At 45.3% G+C, this 26,412-nt stretch overlaps 1 protein-coding gene across 2 annotated transcripts in view; it reads right to left on the reverse strand.

Annotated features, from left to right (window-relative positions):
• Window positions 1–590: 590 nt before the first annotated feature.
• The window catches only part of ITIH5 (inter-alpha-trypsin inhibitor heavy chain 5), a 107,197-nt gene continuing 81,375 nt past the window's right edge, over window positions 591–26,412 (reverse strand). The window contains exons 9-14 of one of the 2 annotated variants that reach the window (XM_008953128.4): window positions 20,462–20,771; window positions 17,159–17,718; window positions 13,844–13,897; window positions 10,389–10,505; window positions 6,895–7,272; window positions 591–4,292 (exon numbers count right to left, since the gene is read on the reverse strand). In XM_008953128.4, coding sequence (XP_008951376.3) covers window positions 3,991–4,292; window positions 6,895–7,272; window positions 10,389–10,505; window positions 13,844–13,897; window positions 17,159–17,718; window positions 20,462–20,771 — 1,721 coding nt within the window. In that variant the 3' untranslated portion in view covers window positions 591–3,990. Of the gene's footprint in view, window positions 4,293–6,894; window positions 7,273–10,388; window positions 10,506–12,948; window positions 13,113–13,843; window positions 13,898–17,158; window positions 17,719–20,461; window positions 20,772–26,412 lie in introns of those variants that run through there. The other variant, XM_063607243.1, reaches the window with a different exon arrangement.

Raw genomic sequence — 26,412 nt, forward strand, 5'->3', positions numbered from 1 at the left:
CAGACGGGAATGGACTGAGAGGTTTAAGACCCTCTGGTGTATCTGACAGTTTCAGAAGAGCACAGGAATCACTGCTGCGAATTTGCTGTTCTCTACAATAAATTGTATTACTTTAACATTATTCTTCTAATGTTGCTACCCCATTTACATATCATTGTGTGTAATTCAGAAATGCCTACAAACAAGCAGTGCAGTTAGATTCTTCAAGTTTTATTCTCAACAGCTCCAATTCCATTTTCCCTTAGAAAAATAAACAGACCAATATGTTGTTTGTTTTTACGCATCGTTCTCTTATAAATTTTTGTCTAAGTAAAATGTCTCTTGAATGTGAACTGTCTCGTACCCCACTAATTATTTAAAACTGACTAAAATAAATATTTAAAGCTACATTTATAAGTATTTGCTTAGCTGTGTTGTTATTTATTTTAGCTGGATCATGTCCTACAGTTCCAAGAGTCCTTTAAATTTTAATAACAGCATTGTTTGTGTACATTCTGGGAAGCTTAAAGAACAGAAAAAGAATTAACGTTTTGAATGATTTGGTGTCTTAGTCAGCTTGGGCTGCCTTAACAAGAATACCACAGACTTGAGTAGCTTAAACAAAACATATTTATTTCTCACAGTTCTGGAGGCTGCGAGGTCCAAGATCAAGGTGCCAGCAGACGTGGTGTCTGGTGAGGGCCGTCTTCCTGGCTTGCAGGTGGCCATCTTCTCATCGTATCCCCACGTGGTGGAGAGGAAAAACACCATCTCTCCCATGTCTTTTTTTGTTTTGTTTTTTTTTGACGGAGTTTGGCTCTGTCACTCCAGCTGGAGTGCAGTGGCGTGATCTTGGCTCACTACAAGTTCCGACTGCCTGGTTCAAGCGATTCTCCTGCCTCAGCCTCCCAAGTAGCTGGAACTACAGGCACGCACCACCACGCCCAGCTAATTTTTGTATTTTTAGTAGAGACGAGGTTTCACCATGTTGGCCAGGATGGTCTCCGTCTCCTGACCTCATGATCCACCCTCCTTGGCCTCCCAAAATGTTGGGATTACAGGTGTGAGCCACTGCACCTGGCCCCATGTCTCTTCTTATAAGGGCCTTAATCCCATTCGTGAGGGCTCTGCCCTCAAGACCTAATAACCTTCCAAAGGTCCCAATTCCAAGAACCATCACATTCAGGATTTAAGCTTCAACATACGAATTTGGGGAAGACATATACACTCAATCCAAGGCATGTCGTTTAGCCAAAAGTTAAAGTTAAAGGAATGAATCCTGTTCCTAATCCACCTATCAGGATACACGATTCAATTAAATGTTGAATGTTACTCCCTAGAGAAACACAGAGGTGCCCACTCCGATTCCCAGTCCCCGGCCTCCTCAGCACAGCTGTGGCACCGAGGGAATCTTGTGATGGTTTCTCCTCCCAACATCCCCTCCCTTTAGCCTGAAGTTGTAAAGCATTAAAAAGTCAAATGGAGGAAGATGGTGCACCTAGCATGGGGCCGTGGGGGGTCAGGGGAGGATAGAGAACAATGTTCCTTCATTTTGAAAGGCAGAGATGCTGACTTGTTCAAGGTCCCAGTTAGTCAGTGATTATGACACATTAACTATTGTGATAACAAGATTTATCTCCTCTAATTATGACATATTTCTTCATCTCATTCAATTACTCATTTTGGAACAACTCTCGCCCTGGTTTATAAATGCTCAAGGAAAATAAATGATTGCCTAGATGGTGAAACAGGGTCAAAGCCAACAAAATGATTCTGGAGGTTCAGTGTAGCCCTGCATTAAGTATGTTGTATGACTTGGCAAAAACCACTCCACGGCACTCTCTGCCTCAGTTTCCCTATCTGGGAAGATTTTCTGGACAACAGAAAATACTATTTTTTTTTTTATCAAATGCAAAGGTCCTAACTATAAGCTTGGTATGGAGTTTCGGGCTTTCAGGTACTGACCCCATTTGAAAAAAAAAAAAAAGATCTACACGTAAAGAAGAGGAAGAAAAAAGGTGATATTTTTCTAAAGTAAAATATAATTTTTAAAAATGAAAGCTCAACTTTGTTACTTATGTTTTTCTGAGCAAGCAAGTTAGCTATGGATATCTCATTGGAATGTTTTTCTCAGCTCTTAAAGTAGCAGCACAGGCAGTAGGAACTGGTCTTTCCTAATAACGTCCTCATTTCTGCAGTGTCGAGACTTACACCTGGAACAACAGATCACCGCTCCAAGTGCTCCACAGGGGACAGGGCCACCTGGCTCCAGGGCTGTCTGTCCAGCTGGGATTTACATAATAGGAAGGCCCCGGGGAGCCTGGCCAGCTCCCTGGCTACCTCTAGCTGCCGCTCCCTTTCTCTGAGCTCTACAGTCTGAAAGCATCTGTCAGCAGCACTGGCTGGCAGCCTTTGCACCTCTGGCATGAATACAGGCAGCTGAGGTTGGGAAGACGGAAGGCAAATAAATAGCACAGCAGACAGGCCCTGGTGTGGTGGGTTCACAAAGCAGAGAGAGACGAGCCCAGATAGTCCCCCAGCGCTAACTTGTTCCCGAAGCCGCTGCGTCCGACAGGAACACGTGGATGTCATTTTACTGCCTGAATGTTTCCCCAGGGAAGGCAAACATGATAAACAATTTTCTTAACTCAGCTTTTCCTCCCAGTGCTAAGCATGCCTTCTCATTTCACGCGGGGGCTGCTCTGGTGTCAAGCCCCGTGGAAGAAGCCTCTTGTGAGGCCAGCCCCAGAGCCTTGAACTCTGGCCTGCATCGAAGCATTCCACTTCCGCGACCACAGTCTTTCTTTCTCTACTGTTTCGCCCAAGCGCTCCCGGTATCCGTCCGCTGAAGAGTGACGTTCATTGACTCCGGAAGCCCCCTCTCATCTTAACCTTTTCCTTAAGGCATCAGGTTTGTCCAAGTTTTGGAACCAAAGCCCCTGTCCACGAGCTGGTTTCCTGACCTTTTTTTCTATCTGACATGAGGGAAGCTGGAAGTCCTAGATTTCCTAAGCACCGACACGCTTCCTGCTATAGGTGGGCTGGTGGACCTGCTCTGAGCCGGCTCTGCCTCCCGTCCTAGCACTGTGCACATGTAATTGATCACCTCCTGGAGGACCACAAGGAAAAAAGGTCTGGGAACTATGACAAAGGCTGGAGAGCTCCAAGTAGAAGATGCATCATTCACTTGGCCAACTCTTCGTCACCAAGACATGCCAGTAAAATCAACCACATGGAGTTGTCCTGTGTATGAAAAGCCCTTAGCTTATTGGAACAAATTGGAGAATAGCCATTAGCAAAGTCAAGTGGTTTACAAAGCCCATTAGAAAGAGATCAGTATCTGAGCTGTAGATGTTTCTATTTTCAATCAAATTTCTTTTTAATGAAAACTAATTTTTAAGGGCAAGATACCACAGCAGAAGAAAAACCTCTTGCAAGAAAAGACTTCATGGTTTACAACGATCAAATGTATGGGCTATTTGCCTGATTGGTGGCCTGGACTCAGCAAGAGATTCCTTTGCAGCAGAGGTTGGCCACACATCTGGGGGCTGCAACACCACTGAAAAGACAGCTTTCTAAGCATTAGTGTAAGGCAAAAAGCAGAGTGCCTAAACTTGGCCATTTCCACCAAGAAAAAAGTTTCATAGCAACCTTCCTTCACCAGAAAGGCTTACTTTATGATATGCTAACAGAACAGAAAAGCAGGTTGGGACAAGATACAGACTTTGTTGCATTTAGCTATGACCCTTCTCTCCCCTCCGTGGGTGTGGGCAGGGTGGGGAGAGGCAGGAAGAGGCAGTAGAGGGAAATGACATTTGCACTCAGCCTTCCCGCCCCTACCCACCCCTACCCTTCACCCAGACAGACGTCGGATCTACGCTGCACCAGGGTGGGTCATGGAGTCCAGCTAATTGCCAGGAGCTGAGGCGTGTACAAGCCATGAAAAGAGCTGCCCCACGGCCTCCCCACATCACTGTCCTTCATGCACTTGCATCTTTAAGGCTGCCAGCTTCAGAGCTCCCTGGACATTCCCCGGCCAAGTGTCATCCCTGTGTCAAATGGATGGGATGCCAGGTAATCCTTGTACTCCCCGTCAATCAGTTTGGCGGCATTGTTCCTGGCAAACCAGCAGTCTATCTGCTCTTCCCCGTTGTAAATCTTTCTTTGCTTCCAGACCACTGGGACTTGGTGGCCTTTCACTGTTAGGACGGCCTCAGGCCCCTCTCCTGCCTGAAGGAGCAGAGGGTGAGTGAGGTTCTGCCTGGGCCCTGCAGGGTCTTCTGTGAGTCTGGCATCCTGATTCAGGAACTGACCTGGGAGGACAAGGAAAAGCATCGGGTCTCAGTCAAATGCAGAAACCTCGTGCTGAAATCCAACTTCAGAGCTATCAGTGGCAGAAAGGCTTACAACTGGCCACAGCCCAAGACTGGACTCTCCCGGTGACATGGAAGAACATGTGCTCTGGGGGGCAGGGTGGAGACAGCTGAGGATTTATCCACACTGTGGGATTTACCCATGACTGCTGGAAGCTTCCCAGCTGCTAACACTAGAAAGTTGTGTAACCTACACATAGCGATAACCACGGTCTCCTACTGAGTCCAGAGGACAGGACGGGGCATATGAAGAGGGAAGTAGTGTTCCATCTTCTCTCTGTCCTCTTCCCAGTCACAGGCCCGCCTCCTTTCTATCCGTCTCAGGTCTGTGCCGGGTGGGGGTGGAAAGCAGTCAGCTCAGCTCCTCTCTGACCCTCGTCCTCAGGACTCTCCTGGTCAGACGGCAGCACTGCTCAGGCCACAGGAATAAAGAGCTGTGTCTGCAAGGGGAGCTCATGCTGGGCTGCCAGGCCCCACGAAACGCGGCCAGCTCAAGAGCCAGGAAATCCTGCCTACTAAACTGAGCCCTGACAATGGCTTGCTCTTTCTTTTTGGGCAAGGGGCCCACATGAAATTACACGTTGAAGAAAGCTGGGTAGAATGGCCCGCCTGCTGGGCACGGCCACGTGGGTGCCTCCCCGGTGGGGGTGTCGCTCAGGCTGGGCGCTGGGCAGGGCTGCCTCGTGTCTGTGTATTCTTGCTGAGAGCAAAGGAACTGGACCCTCAGGTGACTACATTTCAATTCCTCGTTCATTTTCCCAGAAGGCTAAAGAGAACTACTGGTTTATAAAGCCCATTCCTAGCTCACAAAGCCCAGGAAGAAATCTAATTTTCATATTACATATGTAGTAATCTAATGTTCATATTACATATATAGTAATCTAATTTTCATGTTACATATGTAATTTTCATGTTACATATATAGTCATACACCACATCATGACATTTTAATCAATGATGGACTGAAAATATGATGGTGGTCCCATAAGATTATAATAGCATATTTTTAGTGTACCTTTTCTATGTCTAGATATGTTTAGATGAACAAATACTCATCATCGTGTTGCAATTGCCTGCAGTAGTCCATGCAGTCACATGCTGTACAGGTTTGCAGCCCGGGAGCAATAGGAGACACCACATAGCCTAGCTGAGTGGGTAGTATGCGACACTATCTAGAGAGGTTTGTGTAAGGATATTCTAGATGGTCACGTAATGACCAAATCACCTAACGACCATTAGAATGTATCCCTGTCATTAAGCAAGGCATGACTGTGTGTGTCTGTGGGTGTGAATATATATAATATGTACATACATACACAGACTGTGTATGTGTACACACACACATATATACAGACTGTGTATATATATATATACACACACACACACCATACATAGACTGTATACATACATACATATATACATACACAGACTGTATATGTATACACACACACATACATATACAGACTGTGTATATATATATATACACACACACCATACATACATACACAGACTGTATACATATACATATACACACACATTCATACAGACTGTATACCTACATATATACATATATACATACATAGACTGTATATATATATACATATATACACACACACATACATATACAGACTGTATATATACACACACCATACGTACATACAGACTGTATATATACACACACATACATACACAGGCTATATATACATATATATATACACACACACATCATACATACATATATACACAGAGTGTATACATACATATACACATATATACAGACTGTACATATATACACACACCATACATACAGACTGTATATATATACACACACACACATCATACATACAAAGATGGTATACATATATATACATACACAGACTGTGTGTATATATACACACATATTATGCACACATAGACAGTGTGCATACATATATACATACAACAGACTGTGTATATATACACACACACATACATATGTACATATACAGACTGATATATATATTATATATATGTGTGTATATATAGACTGTATATATACATATCAGTCTGTGTATACATATATACATACATACAGACTGTATATATAATACATATATACATGTATATTTATAATATATAATACATTATGTATATGTATATATGTATAGACTGTATATATATACATACATATACAGATCATATACACATACATATACAGACTGCATATATAATATATATTATGTATTTATATAGAGACTATATATATACACATATGCAGTCTGCATGTACATATATGCATACATACAGACTATATATAATACATATATACATATATATGTATAATATATAATACATTATGTTTATGTATATATGTATAGACTGTATATATATGCACACACACACATACATACATACATACATACATATGCGGACTGTATATATAATAAAAACCACATTCCTATTGAATTTCTCAATCAAACTAAAGGTGTTGGCAATATCAGCTTTGCTTGGGAAATGTAACTCTGTCCTCTATACCCAGCGTGAGGAGAGTGCAGCTTCCTACCTAGCAGTCCGTGGCAGTTGCTGGAAAGGCCTTCACTGTTGGCAATGTAGAAACCCAGGTGGTGTCGCTGGAAGGGCGCCGGCTTTTTGTAGAGGTGGATGAGGATGACAAAGGCTATGGAGCCCTCGATGGTGACGGTGACATTGGCGTTGGCAGACACGGACACCTCCAGCCCCCGGCTCCCCACCACCACACTCTGGTTGCAGGGGAGCACCAGCCTGTCCCCACCATCCAAGATGACTCTGCTCGGTGTGATCTCAAGATAAGATCTCTCTGGCTTGTTGATGAGGATGGTGATAGTGCGGAAGTAAGTGCGCTGTTTCTTGTGGCCATTTGGAGGGGCGGGTGCCCCAATTAACTCTCCGTTCACTGTCACACCTCAAAGGCCAAGGGGAAAAGAACAAGGTTAGAAAATCTAGCCAGGAGTGGTGGCTCACGCCTGTAATCCCAGCACTTGGAAGGCCAGGGCAGGCGGATTGCCTGAGTCCAGGAGTTCAAGACCAGCCTGGGCAACACAGAGACCCCATCTCTACTAAAAATAAAAAATTAGCTGAGCATAGTGGTGCAAGCCTGTAGTCCCAGCTAGTTCACTTGAGCCAAGGAGTTCCCTTGAGGCCAGGAGTTCAAGGCTGCAGTGATCTGTGATTGCACCACTGCAGTCCATCCTGGGCTACAGAGTGAGATCCTATCTCATTAAAAAAATAAATAAATAAGAAGAAGAAAAGAAAATCTATCCCTGCCCAACGCATCAAGTTAGAATTTCCCTCCTCCTTTGGGCTTATCTTTGTATCTCTAGTACCAAAAACATGTCTGACTTACACACAGAGGCCACTCAGTGGTTACCGAGTGAATGAACGAATGAGGGAATGTGTAAAGTTATGTGCGGATTTTTTACTGTTGTCTGACCAGTATGTTGGGATAGGGGAGAGAGGATGTCGTTTTGGGTCAAGATACCGTAGAAGGAGGCATGAAGCTAAGTATTTGTGCATCTACACACAGCTTATCATGTTCGTCTGGTTTCCTTCCAGTGTGGCTGTAGTGATAAGAACTCTTGTATGACCCTGATATGTATTTTGTATCTACCAGAGGCTGCTAATCCTAATTCGGACATCTTTTATTATTATTATTATTATTATTATTATTATTATTATCATTATACTTTAAGTTTTAGGGTACATGTGCCCAACATGCAGGTTTGTTACATATGTATACATGTGCCCTGTTGGTGTGCTGCACCCATTAACTCGTCATTTACATTAGGTATATCTCCTCATGCTATCCCGCCCCCGTCCCCCGACCCCATGACAGGCCCTGGTATGTGATGTTCCCCACCCTGTGTCCAAGTGTTCTCATTGTTCAATTCCCACCTATGAGTGAGAACATGCGGTGTTTGGTTTTCTGTCCTTGCAATAGTTTGCTCAGACATCTTATGATGCCACTGAGCAGTGTGGGAGAATGCAAACTTAATTGTTGTTTTTTGTTTTGTTTTGTTTTTGTCCAAAAACTCAAGTTCTTCCACTTAGGTGTTCGTCCTTAGACAAGTCAAAAAAAAAAAAAAAAAAAAAAAAAAACAAAAAAGAAAAAAACCTGTAATCCCAGTTTCTGGGGAAGCTGAGGCAGGAGAATCACTTGAACCCAGGAGATGGAGATTGCAGTGAGCTGAGATGGTGCCACTTCACTGCAGCCTAGGCAACAGAGTGAAACTACATCTCAAAAAAACAAAAACCCTGCCTCAATTTCCTTATCTGTAAAATGGATGGACAGATGGAAAACCTAACAGAATTTTTGCGAGGATCCCAGAAGGTAGCATTTGTGTAAGTTGTAAACTGCTATGAAATAGAACTCCTTTTTTTTCTTCATCATTATGAACATCACTGGGGCTTTTCTGGACTTGAGCAAGGCCTGTGAACCAGGCCCCAGGGTTCCGTGCTGTCTGGCTGAATAGCGAACAGATGGCAATTGCACTTGAGATGTTTGGGGCTGAATTAGGTGATGCATGTTAAATGTGTTTTGCTCTCAGGCAAAGCAGCAATTTGCAATAAGAAAAGATTGCTATATAATTAACTCTTGTTTTCTCTGCTTTGAGAATAATCTTCCCAGTAATCTTCCCAATAAAACTTCTTAGACATTCAAGGAAAAAAGGGCCTTCTCTGGGGCAAGGGGTCAGGGGAGAGGAGAAATCCCAGCATGAGAAGAGCCTATGCTCTTCCAGCCTCAAAGTTCTAAGCATTTTCGGGCTGAGTTCCCATCACGGACATCTCGCTGAAGACAGAAACCATGGGAACTGCTCCCAGAATAGGAGGTATTTCCAAGGACATGTACAGTTAGGCCCCTATCTTGCTCCTGAGCCCTTTGAAATAAGAAACAGTAGAGATTTGGCTCTGAGGCTATAAAGTCCCACAAGAAAACATGTGTTGAAGGAACCCCAGGATCAAACTCTACATAATTGCATCACACATATCACCTGCTGGGGGACCCTGTGCAACCCAACATTCCAAGACACGTTCTCAGCAGTGAGGAAGTGCCAGGGTGCCCACTCGAAAGCTTGTCCTCACAGAGCTGGACATGGTTTGTTACCTGCATCGAACTTGAAAAGCTTTCTCTGTGCTAATCTCTTTCACCCAAGCCCTCTACAGACCAACAGGGGCCACAGAGCCCCTTTGTCCATACATGTTCACGGCACACAGACAGAACTGTGGATTAACATCTGACATCCCATCTAAGTCATCAAGAAACTGACATGAGTTTAGAACCTTGGCCTCCCCGGCATCACAGCTTTTGAATGGATAGACACTATGACAATAATACACAATAATATATCGTGGTTTTCTTTTTTTCTTTTTTTCTTTTTTTTTTTTTTGAGATAGAGTCTCGCTCTTTTCACCCAGGCTGGAGTGCAGTGGCATGATCTCAGCTCACTGCAACCTCCACCTCCCAGGTTCAAGCGATTCTCCTGCCTCAGCCTCCGGAGTAGCTGGGATTTCAGGTGCCCACCACTATGCCGGGCTAATTTTTTTGTAACTTTAGTAGAGACGAGGTTTCACCATGTTGGCCAAGCTGGTCTTGAACTCCTGACCTCTGGTGATCCACCTGCCTCGGCCTCCCCAAGTGCTGGGATTACAGGCATGAGCCACCGCGCCCAGCCTACATAGCGGATTTCTAAAGCACTTGAGCATTTAAAAAACAACTTCATAACCAGTTTCATTTGATCCACTTTATATTAGCTCTGTGAGGCCAAGAGAGTGTTCCTATCTCCATTTTACAAGGGAAACAACTCCCAAGGCATGTGCCCAAGGCCACACGGCACTTGTCACAAAGCAGGGAGTCGGATGCATAAGTCCAGGAGCGCAGTGCGCTTCCCTTAACCACTGACGATACTCACTGAGCGTCTATAAGGTGGCCCTTGGATCACTGGACATCCATCTGAAGAACAGAGGGGGATGCAGTACCTACCTGGTCCTTACCCAGATGCTGCAACGGAAGGTAGAACTTACCAGAGTCGCTGTGATCAGAGACCAGCCTGAGGATGTCCCCGGGCTGCCCATCAATGTTGAAGCACACGGTGAGTCTGCTCAGGGGGAAATCCACAACAAAGTGGGGATCGCCATCCACTGCCAGAGCAGAAGAAAACGGAGAGAAAAAGAAAGACACTTGTTGAGTACCTTCCTTGTGTAGGTGCTACTCTCTATTTTCTCATGAATTATTTTATTGAATCCTGAAAACGATTCTGGAAGGAGGTGTCCTCAATTTCCAGATGAGGAAGATGAGTGGGAGGGAAACAACTCCCCAGAATTACCCAGTGAGTTTGCAGTAAACATTTGACTTCAGGTCTTCTAAATTCCAATATAATGCTTTCATCACACCTCAGCTCAGTCTAGACAACTAAGCTTTGAGAGGTGAGAGGAGAAGGAAAGAGAGATCCCCACACACCTTCAACTGGTACTCAGCCCCCATGCTTCCATTTCCCAGGGGGACATCCCTTGCTATTTGCTTTCTCCTTTAATGGCACAGATGCAGAGGACTTTCCTCCCTAGGACGGGAGATCTATGGTGCTTCTCCTCCCAGGAAGCCATGGGCTACCCCAGGCTCATTCGCAGCGTCAGCTGTACGCCACCCCTGCACGCAGGCACTGAGAGCCATGCCCAGCTTAGACGCAGAGGCAAGGGAAGCAAAAAGCGAGTAGGCGGCCAGGCGCACAGTCAGGGTGCTGGCGGAAACCCCTCCTTTGGGTCACACCGACTTCACTGCTCTGAAATTTCTGTCCACAGATGAGACCGCAAAGTTCAGCTGACAGTTCTTATCTGTTGTCCTCATTTTCACCTCTGTTAAAGGTGAACAGCCTTGCCTTTTATTATACAGACAGAAGATTTCTTGAGAATCTCTATCAATTCTCTTACCAGATTGGAGATTTACCTTCTCTCTAATTTATATTCCAAGTGCAATTTGTTTATTTTATTTATTTTTGAGACAGGGTCCCACTCTGTTGACCAGGCTGGAGCACAGTGGTGCAATCATAGCTCACAGCAGCCTCAAACTCCTGGGCTCAAACGGTCCTCCCACCTCAGCCTCCTGAGTAGCTGGGACTACAGGCACGTGCCACCACGCCGGGCTAATTTTTTATTTTTTGTAGGGACAGGGTCTCACTATGTTGCCCAGGCTGGTCTCAAACTCCTGGGCTCAAGCATTCCACCTACCTCAGCCTCCCAAAGTGCTGGGATTTCAGGCGTGAGCCACCACACCGGCCTACAATTTCTTTCTCAAATGCCCCTCTGCTTTCTGTGCACATGGACATGTCCGCATGCACGCTGTGCACGGTGTAGGCAGGGGCCAGGCAGAGTCCACTCTTTTTAAGCTGCAGCAAACTAACATCCCTGCATTCACTGCTGAGAAACCCTTTCTGCCCCAGCATCCCTGACATGGGCCCTTGAGAGGATCTGGCTGCTCTCCCTGGGAAGTGCCTCAACTTCCCTGAAAATTGCAACATATGAAGAAATTCAAGGTGTTGGTCTTTTGCTGATGGGGAAAAACTGACCCCCAGAGGAGATCAAAGTTCTCATCCACATTGCTGGCATTTTTCAGGCATGCACGCAGTTGTCTCTTGGTGTCCATGGGGGATTAGTTCCAGGACCCCCGCAGATACTAAAATCCATGCATGCTCAGGTCCGTGCCATACAATAGTGTAGTATCTGTATACAACCTTCGCACAGCCTTCCATACACTTTATTTTTAATTTGTTTTTATTTATTTATTTTGTTTTTGAGACGGAGGTTCACTCTGTCGCCCAGGCTGGAGTGCAATGGTGCAATCTCGGTTCACTGCAATCTCTGCCTCCTGGGTTCAAGCGATTCTCCTGCCTCAGCCTCCTGAATAGCTGGGATTACAGGCGTGCACCACTATGCCCAGCTAATTATTGTATTTTTAGTAGAGATGGGGTTTCACCATGTTGGCCAGGCTGGTCTCGAACTCCTGACCTCAGGTGATCCACCTGCCTTGGCCTCTCAAAGTGCTGGGATTACAGACGTTAGCCACTGCACACAGCCTTTCTATACACTTTAAATCATCTCTAGTTTACTTATAATAATGAATGCAAAGGAGATGCGACGTAAATAGTTGTTACACTACATTGTTTAAGGAACAAAGACAAGAAAGAAAGTCCGTACACATTCAATACAGATGCAATTCCTTTTTCACGTATTTTTGATCTGTTGTTGGTTCGATCCTTGGGACGTGGGACCCATGGAGATAGAGGACAACTGTCTAGCTCATCTGACAGTTTTCTGAGAGTTTCTATGTGCACATACCACACCATTTCTACTCAAATTGTCCAAATTTCTTTACAAGGAAATATAGTGCTTGCTCCAAAAAAGAGGGGAGGGTCAAAAAGTCATTACTCCAGGCAGCATCCAAGAGGAAGCTTTTCTGGCATTCCATAAAGCCTGTATGTGTGTTGGAAGGAATTACATTCTGTCTCCCGCAGGCTGTGCGGACTTTATATCCACAGCTCATCTCCGGGATGTCCCTGGCTTTAGGAACTTGCACGTACAGCACAGCAGCAGAAAGGCAACAATCAAGACTTCCAGAGGATGATCTGGACACAGCAGAACAAAACCGTCATAGGTTGTTCTTTCCTCTGAATTTTTATTATAGTTCCAGGATGCTGGCAAAAGGAAATTTCATGACATTTGAAAAAATCTGTTCTTCCCTTCTGAAGCCACGAACTGAAAAAAATGCAAACAAAAACAAAGCCTGCCTGTCACACCAGACATTTTTATTTTGGTAGCACCATTTTATGTTTATGATAGCAGAGGCTGGAAGGATGCATGCTCCGGATCTCTAAAACAAATGTCTTCTAAACTCAATAAGGGTCAGAATGTGCCTCTGCCACCCATCTATTGGGTGGTGCAATATAGCTCACTGCAGCCTCATCGGGTTTCCTCCAGGCTTCCTGGGGACTGTGCTATCTCCACGGTGTTTATGGGATGGTTTCATAACAGCTGCGCTTCTCAGGCTCTGCCTCACACTGTGGGCTTGATACATTGCTGAATGAGCTGGTATTTTTCACTGGCTTCAAGGAATTCTTGGTTTTACACTTTTTTTTTTTTGAGACAGAGTTTCACTCTTGTAGTCCAGGCTAGAGTGCGGTGGCACAATCTTGGCTCACTGTAACCTCAACTTCCCAGGTTCAAGCAATTCTCCTGTCTCAGCCTCCCCAGTAGCTGGAACTACAGGCCCCTGCCACCATGCCTGGCTAATTTTTGTATTTTTAGTAGAGACGAGGTTTCACCATGTTGGCCAGGCTGGTCTTGAACTCCTGACCTCAAGCAATACACCCACCTCGGCCTCCCAAAGTGCTGGGATTACAGGCGTGAGCCAGCACACCTGGCCTGGTTTTACACTTTTTAAACATCTCTTACTCTCAATCCACACACAACCGCATCCTTTGCTTTACCTGATGTTTTAGAGATTTTAATTCTTGGCTGGTATGGCTTCTTGAGCAAAGGTCCTAAAAGGGAGAAGGAAGAGAACATCATGGTCATTCATTAAAGAAGATGAAGAGAGAGGTGCAAAGGGAGAGAGGAGACATGACTAAAACACAGCTTTTAGGTACGTTTGTAACAGCTTAAATAGTCAAAAAACCTTTAAAACATCATCAGTCTTAAAAAGGGAGCTTGGCCTCAAAACACACAAGCAGAGCCAGGCATGGTGGCTCATGTCCATAATCCCAGTGCTTCCGGAGGCCAAGGTGGGAGGATCACTGGAGCCCAGGAGTTCGAGACCAGCCTGGGCAATATAGTGAGACCCTGTCTCTACAAAAATAAATAAATAAATAAAATTAACCCAACAAGGTGGCACACATCTGTAGTCCCAGCTACTTGGGAGGCTGAGGTGGGAGGATCACTTGAGCCCAGGAGATCAAGGCTGCAGTGAGCTATGACTGCACCACTGCACTCCAGCCTGGTTAACAGAGTGAGACTCTGTCTCAAAAAAAAAAAAAAAAAAAAGGAAAAAAAAGAATAGAATAGAAACTACACAAGTGGAATGTAAAGTGTGTAGGATTGATTATTTAATTCTTGTATGATTTAGATACTATTCTGTGATTTTTGTGTATATTATAGGGGAAAATATTTTATCACACTTGAGATATATTTATAGGGGAAGGGAGAAATGAGCTGTTGTTCAGTGGGCCTGTAGCATTTCAGACGTGCAAGATGGAAAAGTTCTAGAGATCTGTTTCACAACAGTGTGAATATACCTAACATCACTTACCAGCACTGAACTGTACGCTTAAAAATGGGTAAGGTGGTAAATTTTATGTTCACAACAAAAACAAAAACAAACAATAATGTAATAAAAGAGGTACAGTTATAATCCAGTGTCTGTAGCTATGTGTGCGGCGGAATTTACAAAGCAGAAGATTTTGAAACACTTTGTATTTCAAAGTACTGGTGCTTTGAATAAATATTCAATGAAAGAATAACCTAAAAGTAATTAATATCTATAAATAAAATCAATATCTTACGTCAAATTGTTAGTACTAGGTAAAATTGTGCTCCTCTTCTCTGGTTTTTACTGCTCACAGAAATTAAAGAGTGAGATATCTAAATGTTCTTGAAGTACTCCCTTCTCAATACTGGTCTTGACCAGCGTGATCTGGGCAGAATGTAGATTAGCCAGGAAATAGGATGGATGACTGGATGACTGATTTGAGGAGTGGCAGCTGCCACCAACTCTCAAAAAAATTAAAATTTAAATTTAAAAACCATCAGAGCTTTAAGGAAAGGAAGAATCTTCATTTAAAAAACAAAAAACAAAAAACCGGCCGGGCGCAGTGGCTCATGCCTGTAATCCCAGCATTTTGGGAGGCCCAGGTGGGCGGATCACGAGGTCAGGAGATCGAGACCATCCTGGCTAACACGGTGAAACCCCGTCTCTACTAAAAATACAAAAAATTAGCCGGGCGCGGTGGTGGGCACCCGTAGTCCCAGCTACTTGGGAGGCTGAGGCAGGAGAATAGCGTGAACCTGGGAGGCAGAGCTTGCAGTGAGCCGAGATAGCACCACTGCACTCCAGCTTGGGCGAAAGAGTGAGACTCCATCTCGGAAAAAAAAAAAAAAAAAAAAAAGCAAAAAAAACCCTTTCGAGTAGTCAGTTGGTTATCTCCTCCTCTGTCTTTCTGGCCCCCCGAGTCTTGTATGGTCCAGATCCGATCTCTCCTGAAGCTGTGGAGATTTGCGCTGATGACCTAGCATCAAGATCTTATTCAGAAAGCCACTTTTCCTGGATGTGGTGGCATGGATCTCATAAGTAGAAAGTGATAGCATCTTGCCACATGCTTTTAATCACAACAAAAATTGCGTAAGTTTTGCCAAGACAAGCTCCACGCTTTCTGAAATAGCCATGTCAATTGCAACCTCGCTATCAGGGTCCGAACTTTTCAATACATTTCTGGTATTCCGTGCCTCCATGGAAGGCGTGTCTGACATTTGTGCAAAACTCACTGTATGCCCACGGCATTCCATATTTAGTCCTTACAACAGCCCTGCAGGGAAATTATGATTATCTCCGTGTTCAGGGCTGGGGAGTGGGAATGGAAGCTCAGAGAGGTTGAGAAACCTGCCTCAGGACTCACAGCTGGTCAGGAGGGTTGGTGAATCCTAACTGCATGCTTTCTCCACACCCAGGTCCTTCTAAGACTTTAGAGTGTGAGGAATAAATGGGACAGCATTGGTGGGGTGCAGAGTAGGGTCTGACCAACCTCAGTTTCCTCTCCTAGGAGAGAGAACTTGACAGGAGCCCAGTAAAAATGTGATGCATATGAAACGCGATTTTCCACACGCAGATCTGCCAGGAATACAATGCCCTGCTTTGGTTTCACTGTGTTTCCTTTCTCTTGTTCTCGTCTCTACTCATCCCCGCAGCAGAATGGCACCGGGATTGACTGTGCCTGCTTCTGTTCAGATTCTCAGAGACTGACATGGAAAGACCGGATTCTTGCAAGAATCCATACCTTGGTCCTTCCCACATGCTCTCGGGGAAATAAAATCAAGCACACAATTAAATTATACTACATAACTCTGAAGTGCTTGAAAATATAGAAAGGCACTGAAAAATGGGCACTGGTATGTTCATTTCAGTGCTTCCGCCCATGCCTGAAACCTGGCAAGCACTCAGTTTATTGATGCTTTATTGATGGACTGACTTCACTAGGTGACATTTCTGAACCAAATGCCACCTTTTTCTCATTTCTCTAGACAGCCACAGTGTATAGCAATGCACATACAACAGTCTACAATACTCCCTGAAGATTATGAGCTGTATATAGTGTTATTGCTTTTTGGTTGGTTGTTTTTTTAGAGACGGGGTCTTGCTCTGTCACCCAGGTTGGAGAGCAATGGTACGATCATGGCTCACTGCAGCCTCAAACTCCTGGGCTCCAGTGATCCTCCTTCCTCAGCCTCCTGAGTAGCTGAGACTACAGGCATTCCACCATACATAGATAATTAATTTTTTTTTCTTTTGTAGAGACAGGGTCTCTCTGTGTTGCCCAAGCTGGTATTGAACTCATGGCCTCAAGGGATCCCACCTCAGCCTCCCAAAGTGCTGGGATTACAGGTGTGAGCTACTATACCCGGTCTGGGTTATTGTTTATAAGTATTATAGCAAGATGGAATAGCACAGCTTCCTGCTGGGGCTTCCTGTGGAGGAGGTGAGTGGTATCTCAGGCCCGCGTCCCCCACACCTGGCTGGCACAGGTGCCTCGTACCTGGCTGCGTGCCAGCTCCTCGCACGCTCTGCACCACCGGTTCGGGTCCCATGGCAGCCGACATGCCGTGGGCCTCCTCCAGGCCGTCCATGCGTGGGACCGGCCCCCTCAGCTTCATGGAGGTGAAGGGAGTGAGGAAGTGGTAGCTCACAGCCAGGGCCTGGGCCCGCTGCCGCAGCCGCTCCTTCTCCGGTTCATCGTCACTTTGCAGCCAGGAGCTCAGCAGCTCCTTTGTGGTGAGGTAGCTCCAGAGACGCTCGATGTGGTTGGGGTCCCCCTCTCCATCGCCTCCAGGCCTGGGGCTTCCTGTGACATCTTTCCCTGCCTTCTGAGGCCCCACAGGCACATCTGTCTTCAGGATGATGAATTTCTTACTGTTGCTGGCGGTGACCTCCACGTGCAGGTGATCCAGCTTCCTGTCCACCAGCTTCCCCGCAATGATGATCTCGGAGCCGTTGAAGTAGTTGGGGAACAGGGTCTTGGTGGCCTGCACCACTGAGCTGGGGGGATAAACGATGCGGATGTCAGAGAGGAGCGGGGTCCTGATTTCATCGTAGAACCTGCAGTGGAAGCACAGAGAGAGAGGGAGATCAGGGCCCTGCTCTGACAGCAGGCAGGACAGTCCTAAAGGAAACTGCAGACTCTCAGGGGGATGCATCTGATTTTAGAAGCAATTGAGTCCAACATGGCACCCCACACAATATTTCTGCCAGGAGATCACTAGGCAGCAGGTTGAACACCATTGGTGAGAGGGAATGCATTCTCTCACGCGGCTTCTGAGCTGTTTTTCAACCACTCTCATGATGAGAAAAAACCTGCTTATAGTAGATTAAAATCTTCCTCCCTGAAATTTCCACCCACTGGTTTCAGTTTTGCCTCTGGAACAATATCGAATTAGTGTAATCCATTTCAACAGACATTTGGATGCTTAAAAAACAATGCTGTGCATTCCTTTAAGCCCAGTCAATCCCCAGTTTCATGAACTATTCTTCCTGTGATACAATTTCAAGATTCCCTCACCAGTCTTGGTAAATTTCCTTTGTGTACACTTACGTTTCTTAAAGGGCATCTTAAAAACCTTTTTCTTAGAACCAAATACAAATTCCAGATGTGCTTTAAGCAGCGCATTCTACTTCAGAAACCTGACTTGCGTGAGTTTGTGCATGTAACATTTGCTTGCATTTGCTTTCCTTGTAGTTAAGTTACATGGTCGCTTCTTGCTAAGTAAGGAGACAATTAAAATTCCCTTTCAAAAGACCTAGAAACCATAGGCTGTGGAGTTAGACTTCCATCTCTGTTGCTTCCTTGCTGTGTGTCTTGGGACACGTGACTTAACCTCTCTGAACTTGAGTTTCCTTATCTAGAAAATCAGGATGTAAACAGTACTTCTTTGGTCACCTGCTAGCTGTCCCTGAAAGTCCATTTTCCCCTTCTTTCATGAGAATTGAGCTCCGGCCATCCAGCTACAAACTACATTTCCCAGCCTCCATCGAGGCCACAAATGGCTATGTGACTATGTCCTCCCAATGGAATATGGGTAGCAGTGAGATGTGCAACTTCTCAACATTTGCTTAAAATCCATGCTGGCTTTCTTTTCTCTCTCCCTTTTTGCGGCTAGAAAACAAGAGTGATAGTGACTGAATTTCAATCCTGTAGCATGAAGGACAACACCTGAGGGAAGCAGAGCAATAAAACAGAAGGAGCTTGGGTCCCTGAATGACTTCTGGGAGCAGGATCTAGCCTGTTACCATTACAGGAGAGGGAAGTAAATGGCTATCTTACTTCAGCCTTTGCCTTTCATCATCTCTGTATTGCAGCTTAGCCTTTACCCTAATACACCTACCTCCTAGGATTTCTGTGAGGATCATCTGGGATGATGCACATAGAAGTTCCTGGTGTATCATAAGTTCTCATAAATGCCAGGTATTGATCATAGTTTCAGTGGGATGGCAGTGCAGCTGACTTGTTACAGCATAACTGCTTTTGCTTCTGAATGCCTTACTGAATTTCAATTCTGTTATCCAGTGTATCAGATTCTCCCCTTTGACTCTAGTTTTGAATAATTTTTAAAATGTGGAAAGCAAATCTGTGTTTTCATTTAAATCTTTCATTAAAATGCGTGGGAGGAAACGGTGGCGAATCCCAAACCGAGGACCTGTCTTTACTGCATATCTTAGGGGTCTCCATTTCCATTTATCATTAATAAATGTGCTTTGACTATGGCTATTAAACACCTACAAATCTACCCAAACCTCCCCTTTGCTTTTAAGTAGATACCACATATGCCACGATGCAGATTAAAGCACCTCACGCTGAACTGGGAGCTGGCACTTCACTCAATGAACAGCAAAGGGGCAGACTGTGTGTGGCAACATAATATCGGAGGGAAGCTATTTCTGTTTTAAAAGATCTGAGTTTTCTCCATCTCTCATTTAAAAGACCTCATTTATTCTCCACCTCAAAATAATCTGATTATTTAACAGTTTTATCTGATGGTTTTGCTTCCAAATAAAACTATCTTTTAACTAGTACTCAAAATGAACATAACAGTACTCTGCTACTTGCTCACGGGGTAGAATAAAAGTAAACTTACTAGAAAGTGCTTTGAAATATCAGGATGTCAATGAACTATGAGAGCTCATTAAATACTTAATATGGGATGGCCACTGTGCCAATGCTATACATAGTGTTTTTATATAGTGATTTTCTCATTAAATTCTGCAACCAACCATAATCCTCATTTTACAGATGAGAAAACGGAGGTACAGACTGTCTTAAAATCTTGCTTAGGGCCGGGTGTGGTGGCTCACGCCCATAATCCCAGTACTTTGGGAGGCCAAGGCGGGCAGATCACCTGAGGTCAGGAGTTCGAGACCAGCCTGACCAACATGGAGAAACCTTGTCTCTACTAAAAATACAAAATTAGCCCGGTGTGGTGGCGTGTGACTGTAGTCCCAGCTACTCAGGAGGCTGAGGCAAGAGAATTGCTTGAACCCAGGAGGCAGAGGTTGCAGTGAGCTGAGATCACGCCATTGCATTGCAGCCTGGGCAACAAGAGCAAAACTCCATCACAAGAAAAAAAAAAAAAAAATCTTGCCTAAAGTCATAAAGGAGGATCAGAATTCGAACTCTGATCTGCCTGGTTTCAAAACACATGGTGACGCCTCCCATTGCAATGAGCTATGATCGTTGTCAGCAGATGCAAGGCTGGGGTGCAGCAATACACTCCTCTCTGAATTCCCACCGCAGCCACCCCTCAGCCCCTCAGACAGCCTCTCATGCCTACGAAGACAGACCACAGACCCGATGAGCTGTGAGCCTGCGTCCTCCTCCTCGTGCACGCGCCGTGTGAGGCCGCAGTTCTCCAGCGACAGTTTCTCCAGCAGCCTGAAGTCCACGTCGTTGCCGATGCCAATGGTGAAGATGCAGACTTGGCCTCGGGCGGCCTCTCGGGTGTTGTTGAGGATCTTGAGGGTGTGCGTCTCCCCGACCGTGGGCTTCCCATCCGTCAGGAAGACGATGAGGGACACGCTCCGGTCTCCAATGCCACTGTGGGCCACGTACTTGTTGAGGAGCCTGATGGCCCTCTGCAGGGCCCCGTTGATGTCTGTGCCTGCAGGACACCAACATGGGACAGCTCAAGCCTCTGCACTCACCTCCCCACTCTGATTGCACTTTCTTTTTTTTGAGACGGAGTCTTGCTCTGTCACCCAGGCTGGAGTGCAATGGCGCAATCTGCACTCACTGCAACCTCCGCCTCCCAGGTTCAAGCGATTCTCCCACCTCAGCCTCCCGAGTAGCTGGGATTACAGGTGCACGCCACCACATCTGGCTAATTTTTGTATTTTTAGTAGAGATGGGATTGACCATGTTGGCCAGGCTGGTCTCAAACTCCTGACCTCAAGTAATCCGCCCACCTTGGCCTCCCAAAGTGCTGGAATCACAGGCATGAGCCACTGCGCCCAGCCTGAATGCACTTTCATAGCTGCAGTTCACGCTCAACCACCCAAATGCTCACAGGAGTGAGATGTTAAGGGGCCATCCAGAAACTTGCTAAAAGCAAGTGCATTTACTAAATGCATATAAGTGACTGGGGATTATCCCACTGTAACAAACCTTCTCCAGAAGGCATGTGGCGACGCCTTAGCTTACCTGAGCTTCAATGGCTTCTGTGCCCTCTTCTGAGAATGGCTTTGAAAAGAGCAGGAAGGTGTTGAGCATAGAAGACAGCAGGAATGTGGAGGGAGAAAGAGCCGCAGAGGGGAGGAGGGGCATGGAATGAAGAGGAGGAGGGAAGCTGCTGACATCTCAGATGCCTTCCAGTGTTGTCTAGGGCTAGGTGGAGCTGATGAAAGAATGAATTTGTTGCCTTCATCGTCTCTCCTTTCTTTGCTTCCTGTCCCTTCAGATCACCTCTGCTTGCCAGAACCCCACAGAGAAAGGAGGCATGAAATATTTCTCCTCCTGGCCACCCTTTTTCCTTGAGAGGCCCTTGTCAGCAACAGCTCTGATTAAAGTTGGAGGCCAGCCAGGCACGGTGGCTCATGCCTGTAATCCCAGCACTCTGGGAGGCCAAGGTGGGTGGATCACCTGAGGTCAGGAGTTCGAGACCAGCCTCGCTAACATGGCAAAACCCTGTCTCTACCAAAAATACAAAAATTAGCCGGGCATGGTGGTACATGCCTGTAATCCCAGCTACTCGGATGGCTAAGGTCAGAAAATCACTTGAACCCAGAAGACAGAAGTTGCAGTGAGCCAAGATCATGCCATTGCACTCCAGCCTGGGAAACAGAGTGAGACGCGGTCTCAACAGAAAAAATAAAAATAAAATAAATAAATGAATAAATAAAATAAAGTTGGGGGCGAAAGGGAAGAAAAATTTTATCAGGAATATGTGGCTTAGAAAAACCATACGAAACAGAAAACAAATCTCAACTCTGAGAAATGATGGAACAATAAACACCAATGACATTAGCAGGCATCTGTGGACAGCAGGAGGTTTTTCTCTCCTTCTTTTCTTTTGATGATTTTCTTTATTCCTCAAATGTTTTAGAATAGATACTTCCATGGAAAAAATGTTGTGAGAACATGAGCAGGCTTCTGGAGTTCTAAATGTTCTGTTTCTTGATCTGGGTCCAGGTTCTGTTCAGTTTATGAAAACATATCAAGTTGTACACTTACTACATGTACATTTTTCTGCATGTATGTTACACTACAGGTTACTGCTTCCTTTAAAAAGAATGTTCCCATGTTTTCTTTTCTTTTTCTTCTTTTTTTTTTTTTTTTTTTTTAGAGACAGGGTCTCACTATGTTGCCCAGGCTGGTCTCGAACTCCTGGACTCAAGCAGTTCTCCCACCTCAACCTCCCAAAGTGCTGGGACTACAGGCATGAGCCACCATGCCCGGCCACCCATGTATTTTTTTTTTTTTTTTTTTGAGACATAGTCATGCTCTTTCGCCTGAGGTGGAATGCAGTGGCGTGATCTTGGCTCACTGCAACCTCTGCCTCCTGGGTTCAAGCGATTCTCCTGCCTCAGCCTCCCGAGTAGCTGGGATTACAGGCACATGCCACCATGCCTGGCTAATTTTTGTACTTTTTTAGTAGAGACGGGTTTCACCATGTTGGCCAGGCTGGTCTTGATTTCCTGACCTTGTGATTTGCCCACCTCGGCCTCCAAAGTGCTGGGATTACTGGCATGGGCCACAGCACCTGGCCCCATGTATTCTTAAATTTACTACTTTATGATTAAAATAAATCAGGCAATTTAAGTTTGGGAGCAAAATAAATAAATAAAATTGGGGCCTGTGTCTTTGATAGGAGCTGAACAAGTATTTGTTTGGTGGATGGGGAGACAGGTGGTTGGGTGGTTGAGGTTGAAACCCCAGCTACAGTGAGGTTTCTGAGTTAGCTAAGAATTCCACTGGACTAAGCTACCAACATCCCACCATTACCAAGTAAAGCAGAGACCTTACTGTAGTGTGAACACCTATTTCCTTTGTTTTTTTTTTTTTAATGGCTTAAGATAAAATCTACATACCAAAAGATCACCCATTCTAAGTGTCCAATTCATGATTTGTAGTAAATTTAGAGTTTGATGACCATCACCACCATCCATCATCCTGACTGGAGTGACTTTTCTCTACCTGCAAATTTTACCACATTTGTGGTACATATATACCATGGGGCACTATTCAGCCACAAAAAAGAATGAGATCTTGTCATCTGCAACAAGATGGATGGAACTGGAGCTCATTATATTCAGTGAATTAAGCCAGGCACAGAAAGACCATCTTCCCATGTTCTCGCTTATTTGTGGCAGCTAAAAATTAAAACGATTGAACTCATGGAGATGAAGAGTAGAAGGATGGTTTCCAGAGGCTGGGCAGGGTAGTGGGGGGTGGGGCAGAAGTAGGGATAGTTAATGGGTACAAAAAGAAGTTAGAAAGAATGAAGACGATCTAGTACTTGATAGTGCAACAGGGTGATTATATTCAATAATAATTTCATGATACACTTAAAAATAACTAAGAGTATAATTGGATTGTTTGTAACAAAGGACAAATGCTTGAGGTGATGGATATCTCATTTATCTGATGTAATTATCACACAATGTATGCCTGTATCAAAATACCTCATATACCCCATAAACACATATATCTACTCTGGACCCACAAAAATTAAAAATTAAAATTAAAATGTACCGCATCTGAGAGAACCAGATCATCTCCCCCATGGCTTAACATCCTCCAGATTTTCTAGCTAAAAAAGCAGATAAGGCTATGTCCATGACCAAATGTTCATAATTCTTGCTAAGATGCAGAGCCCAAATGGAAAGAAAGTTATTTTACATTTTATTGGAATCACTAATTTGCCTTTGTTTTGTTTGTTTGTTTTTGAAACGGAATTTCACTCTGTCACCGGGGCTGGACTGCAGTGGCGCGATCTCGGCTCACTACAACCTCCGCCTCCCAGGTTCATGCAATTCTCCTGCCTCAGCCTCCCCAGTAGCTGGGACTACAGGCGCAAGCTACCACGCCCAGCTGATTTTTTTGTATTTTAGTAGAGATGGGGTTTCACCGTGTTGCCCAGGCTGGTCTCGAGCTCCCGAGCTCAGGCAATCTGCCCGCCTTGGCCTCCCAAAGTGCCAGGGTTATAGGTGTGAGCCACTGCACCTGGCCTAATTTGCCTTTCTTAAGGTCCAGTCTAATTTCTTAGTGCCCCTGGGTGTGTGAACAAGGATGAACTGGCATTTTTTTCTCTTGTCTGTATTCAGCAATGGTGCCAAATCTCTCACTCCACTTTAAAGCCAAGGAGAGCCCAGGCAGAGGGACGGATTAGCTTTCCCGATGGCACACAGCCACCAGAGGCCCTGCAGGGATTGGCATCAAGCCCACGGCAAGTGGGGCATCTCCTGCCCACTGAAAACAGACAGGAGCTGTCATCAAAGGACTCACAAGCACCAGTGAGAGGGGTTACCCGAGTGGGTGAAAATAATGGCCACATCTGATGCTTAAAGAGGACTTCCTATGTGCCAGGACCATTCTAACCACTTGAAATGCTTTAACTCACTCCATCCTGGTAACGATTCCATTGTTATCTTCATTCTACAGATGAGGAAACTGAGGCACAGAGAAGGTGGAGCTGGATTCAAACCCAGGCAGTCTGGCTTCCAAATCCATGCTCACAATCCTGATGCTACACGTCTTAGAGAGAAGCAGGCTGATCTGCTGTTCACCTGCAGAGGCTAGGGCAATGCGGTTCAAGAAAAATAAAGGAAACCCACAGGGTTTCTAAGGCTTGGAGTCCAAAAGAGCATAACATACACCAGGCATTTTCTTTCTTTCTTTTTTTTTTTTTGAGACAGAGTCTCACTGTCACCCAGGCTGGAGTGCGCTGGCATGATCTTGGCTCACTGCAACCTCTGCCTCCCGGGTTCAAGCAATTCTCCTGCCTCAGCCTCCCAAGTAGCTGGGATTATAGGCACTTGCCACCACACCCGGCTAACTTTTTGTATTTTGAGTAGAGACGGGGTTTTGCCATGTTGGCCAGGCTGGTCTTGAACTCCTGACCTCAGGTGATCCACCTGCCTCGGCCTCCCAAAGTGCTGGGATTACAAGCGTGAGCCACCCCACCTGGCCCAGCCATTTTCTAAAGCTGTTTATTACTCCGTGGCCCCCACTCCACCAGCACACACACATCATTCTGCTAGTAAGCAGGGCCATTAAAATAAATCCAATCTACAAATATCCATTGAGCATGCCCTCTGTGTTAGGAACTGTGCGTGGAGGTAGGAGCTATGTAAACATGAAGAGAAATATGTTCCTTCAAGAATTTTATGGTGTTGTGGACTTCCTGCCGTAGAGCATCACTATCATATTAAATCTAATCTTCTATTTCTCCCATCAAACACCAAAACAGTTCCTAGATTATACTGTTTGGGAGGCTAGTAGGAAATCCCAGTGTAAATGGAAGTACCAGCCCAGCAAGATCAAGCTCCACATTAAGTTCATTTGGGAAATGAGGGCTTTGTCTTGGACTGGGAAACCATGAATATAAGAAAGATGGAAAATCCCAGATGGGAGAAGACTGAACAGAGTGTTTTGTATGTTTCCAGATAGCTGAAGTGGAATTAACCAGGAGGTGGTGTCTCTGTACAGAGCCTGAAAGGAAGGCGGAGGGAGTAGGTCAAGTTCTGCTAAATGCTCCAATACTGAGCACCTCTTCTGTGTCCACTGCACTGTTGATACAGGGAATGGCAAGAGTAAGGCGCAGGTCCTGAGTTGGGAGAACTTAACATCTAGGACAGCTGGTAACACACTGCTCTGATTCTCCACTCTTCTCAGAATTCTTTATGATCTTTTCTCTCCTCTCTTAACATTCTGCACCCTTACCTGGGCACCACCCAAGACAAGCGTGCAGTGGCTGAGAGCCCACATCCTCCCTACCACATTTTACCTCCACAGCCCTCCCAGGCCACCAGGATACATGTTTCACTCACTCTGCTGCAGCTCTACCAAGAGGGCTCCTTGTTTTGCAAAGCAGTTCCACCTGCCCCTGCCCAAGGTGCGCACGAAACACTGGCTGGCCCATGTGGCTGTAATTCTCCACCCCAAAACCATTTACAAAAACAGTATTGTTTTTGTATCAGCAAGACTTTTTCTAACAGGATCCATGAGATGAACCAGGCAAGCCTCCAAACACCTATCAGGTTATTTTTCCCCAGAACTTCACCAGCTTCACTTGTAGACTGGAA

This window comes from Pan paniscus, chromosome 8 (genome assembly GCF_029289425.2).
Source record: "Pan paniscus chromosome 8, NHGRI_mPanPan1-v2.0_pri, whole genome shotgun sequence".
NCBI classification, from domain to species: Eukaryota; Metazoa; Chordata; class Mammalia; order Primates; family Hominidae; genus Pan; species Pan paniscus.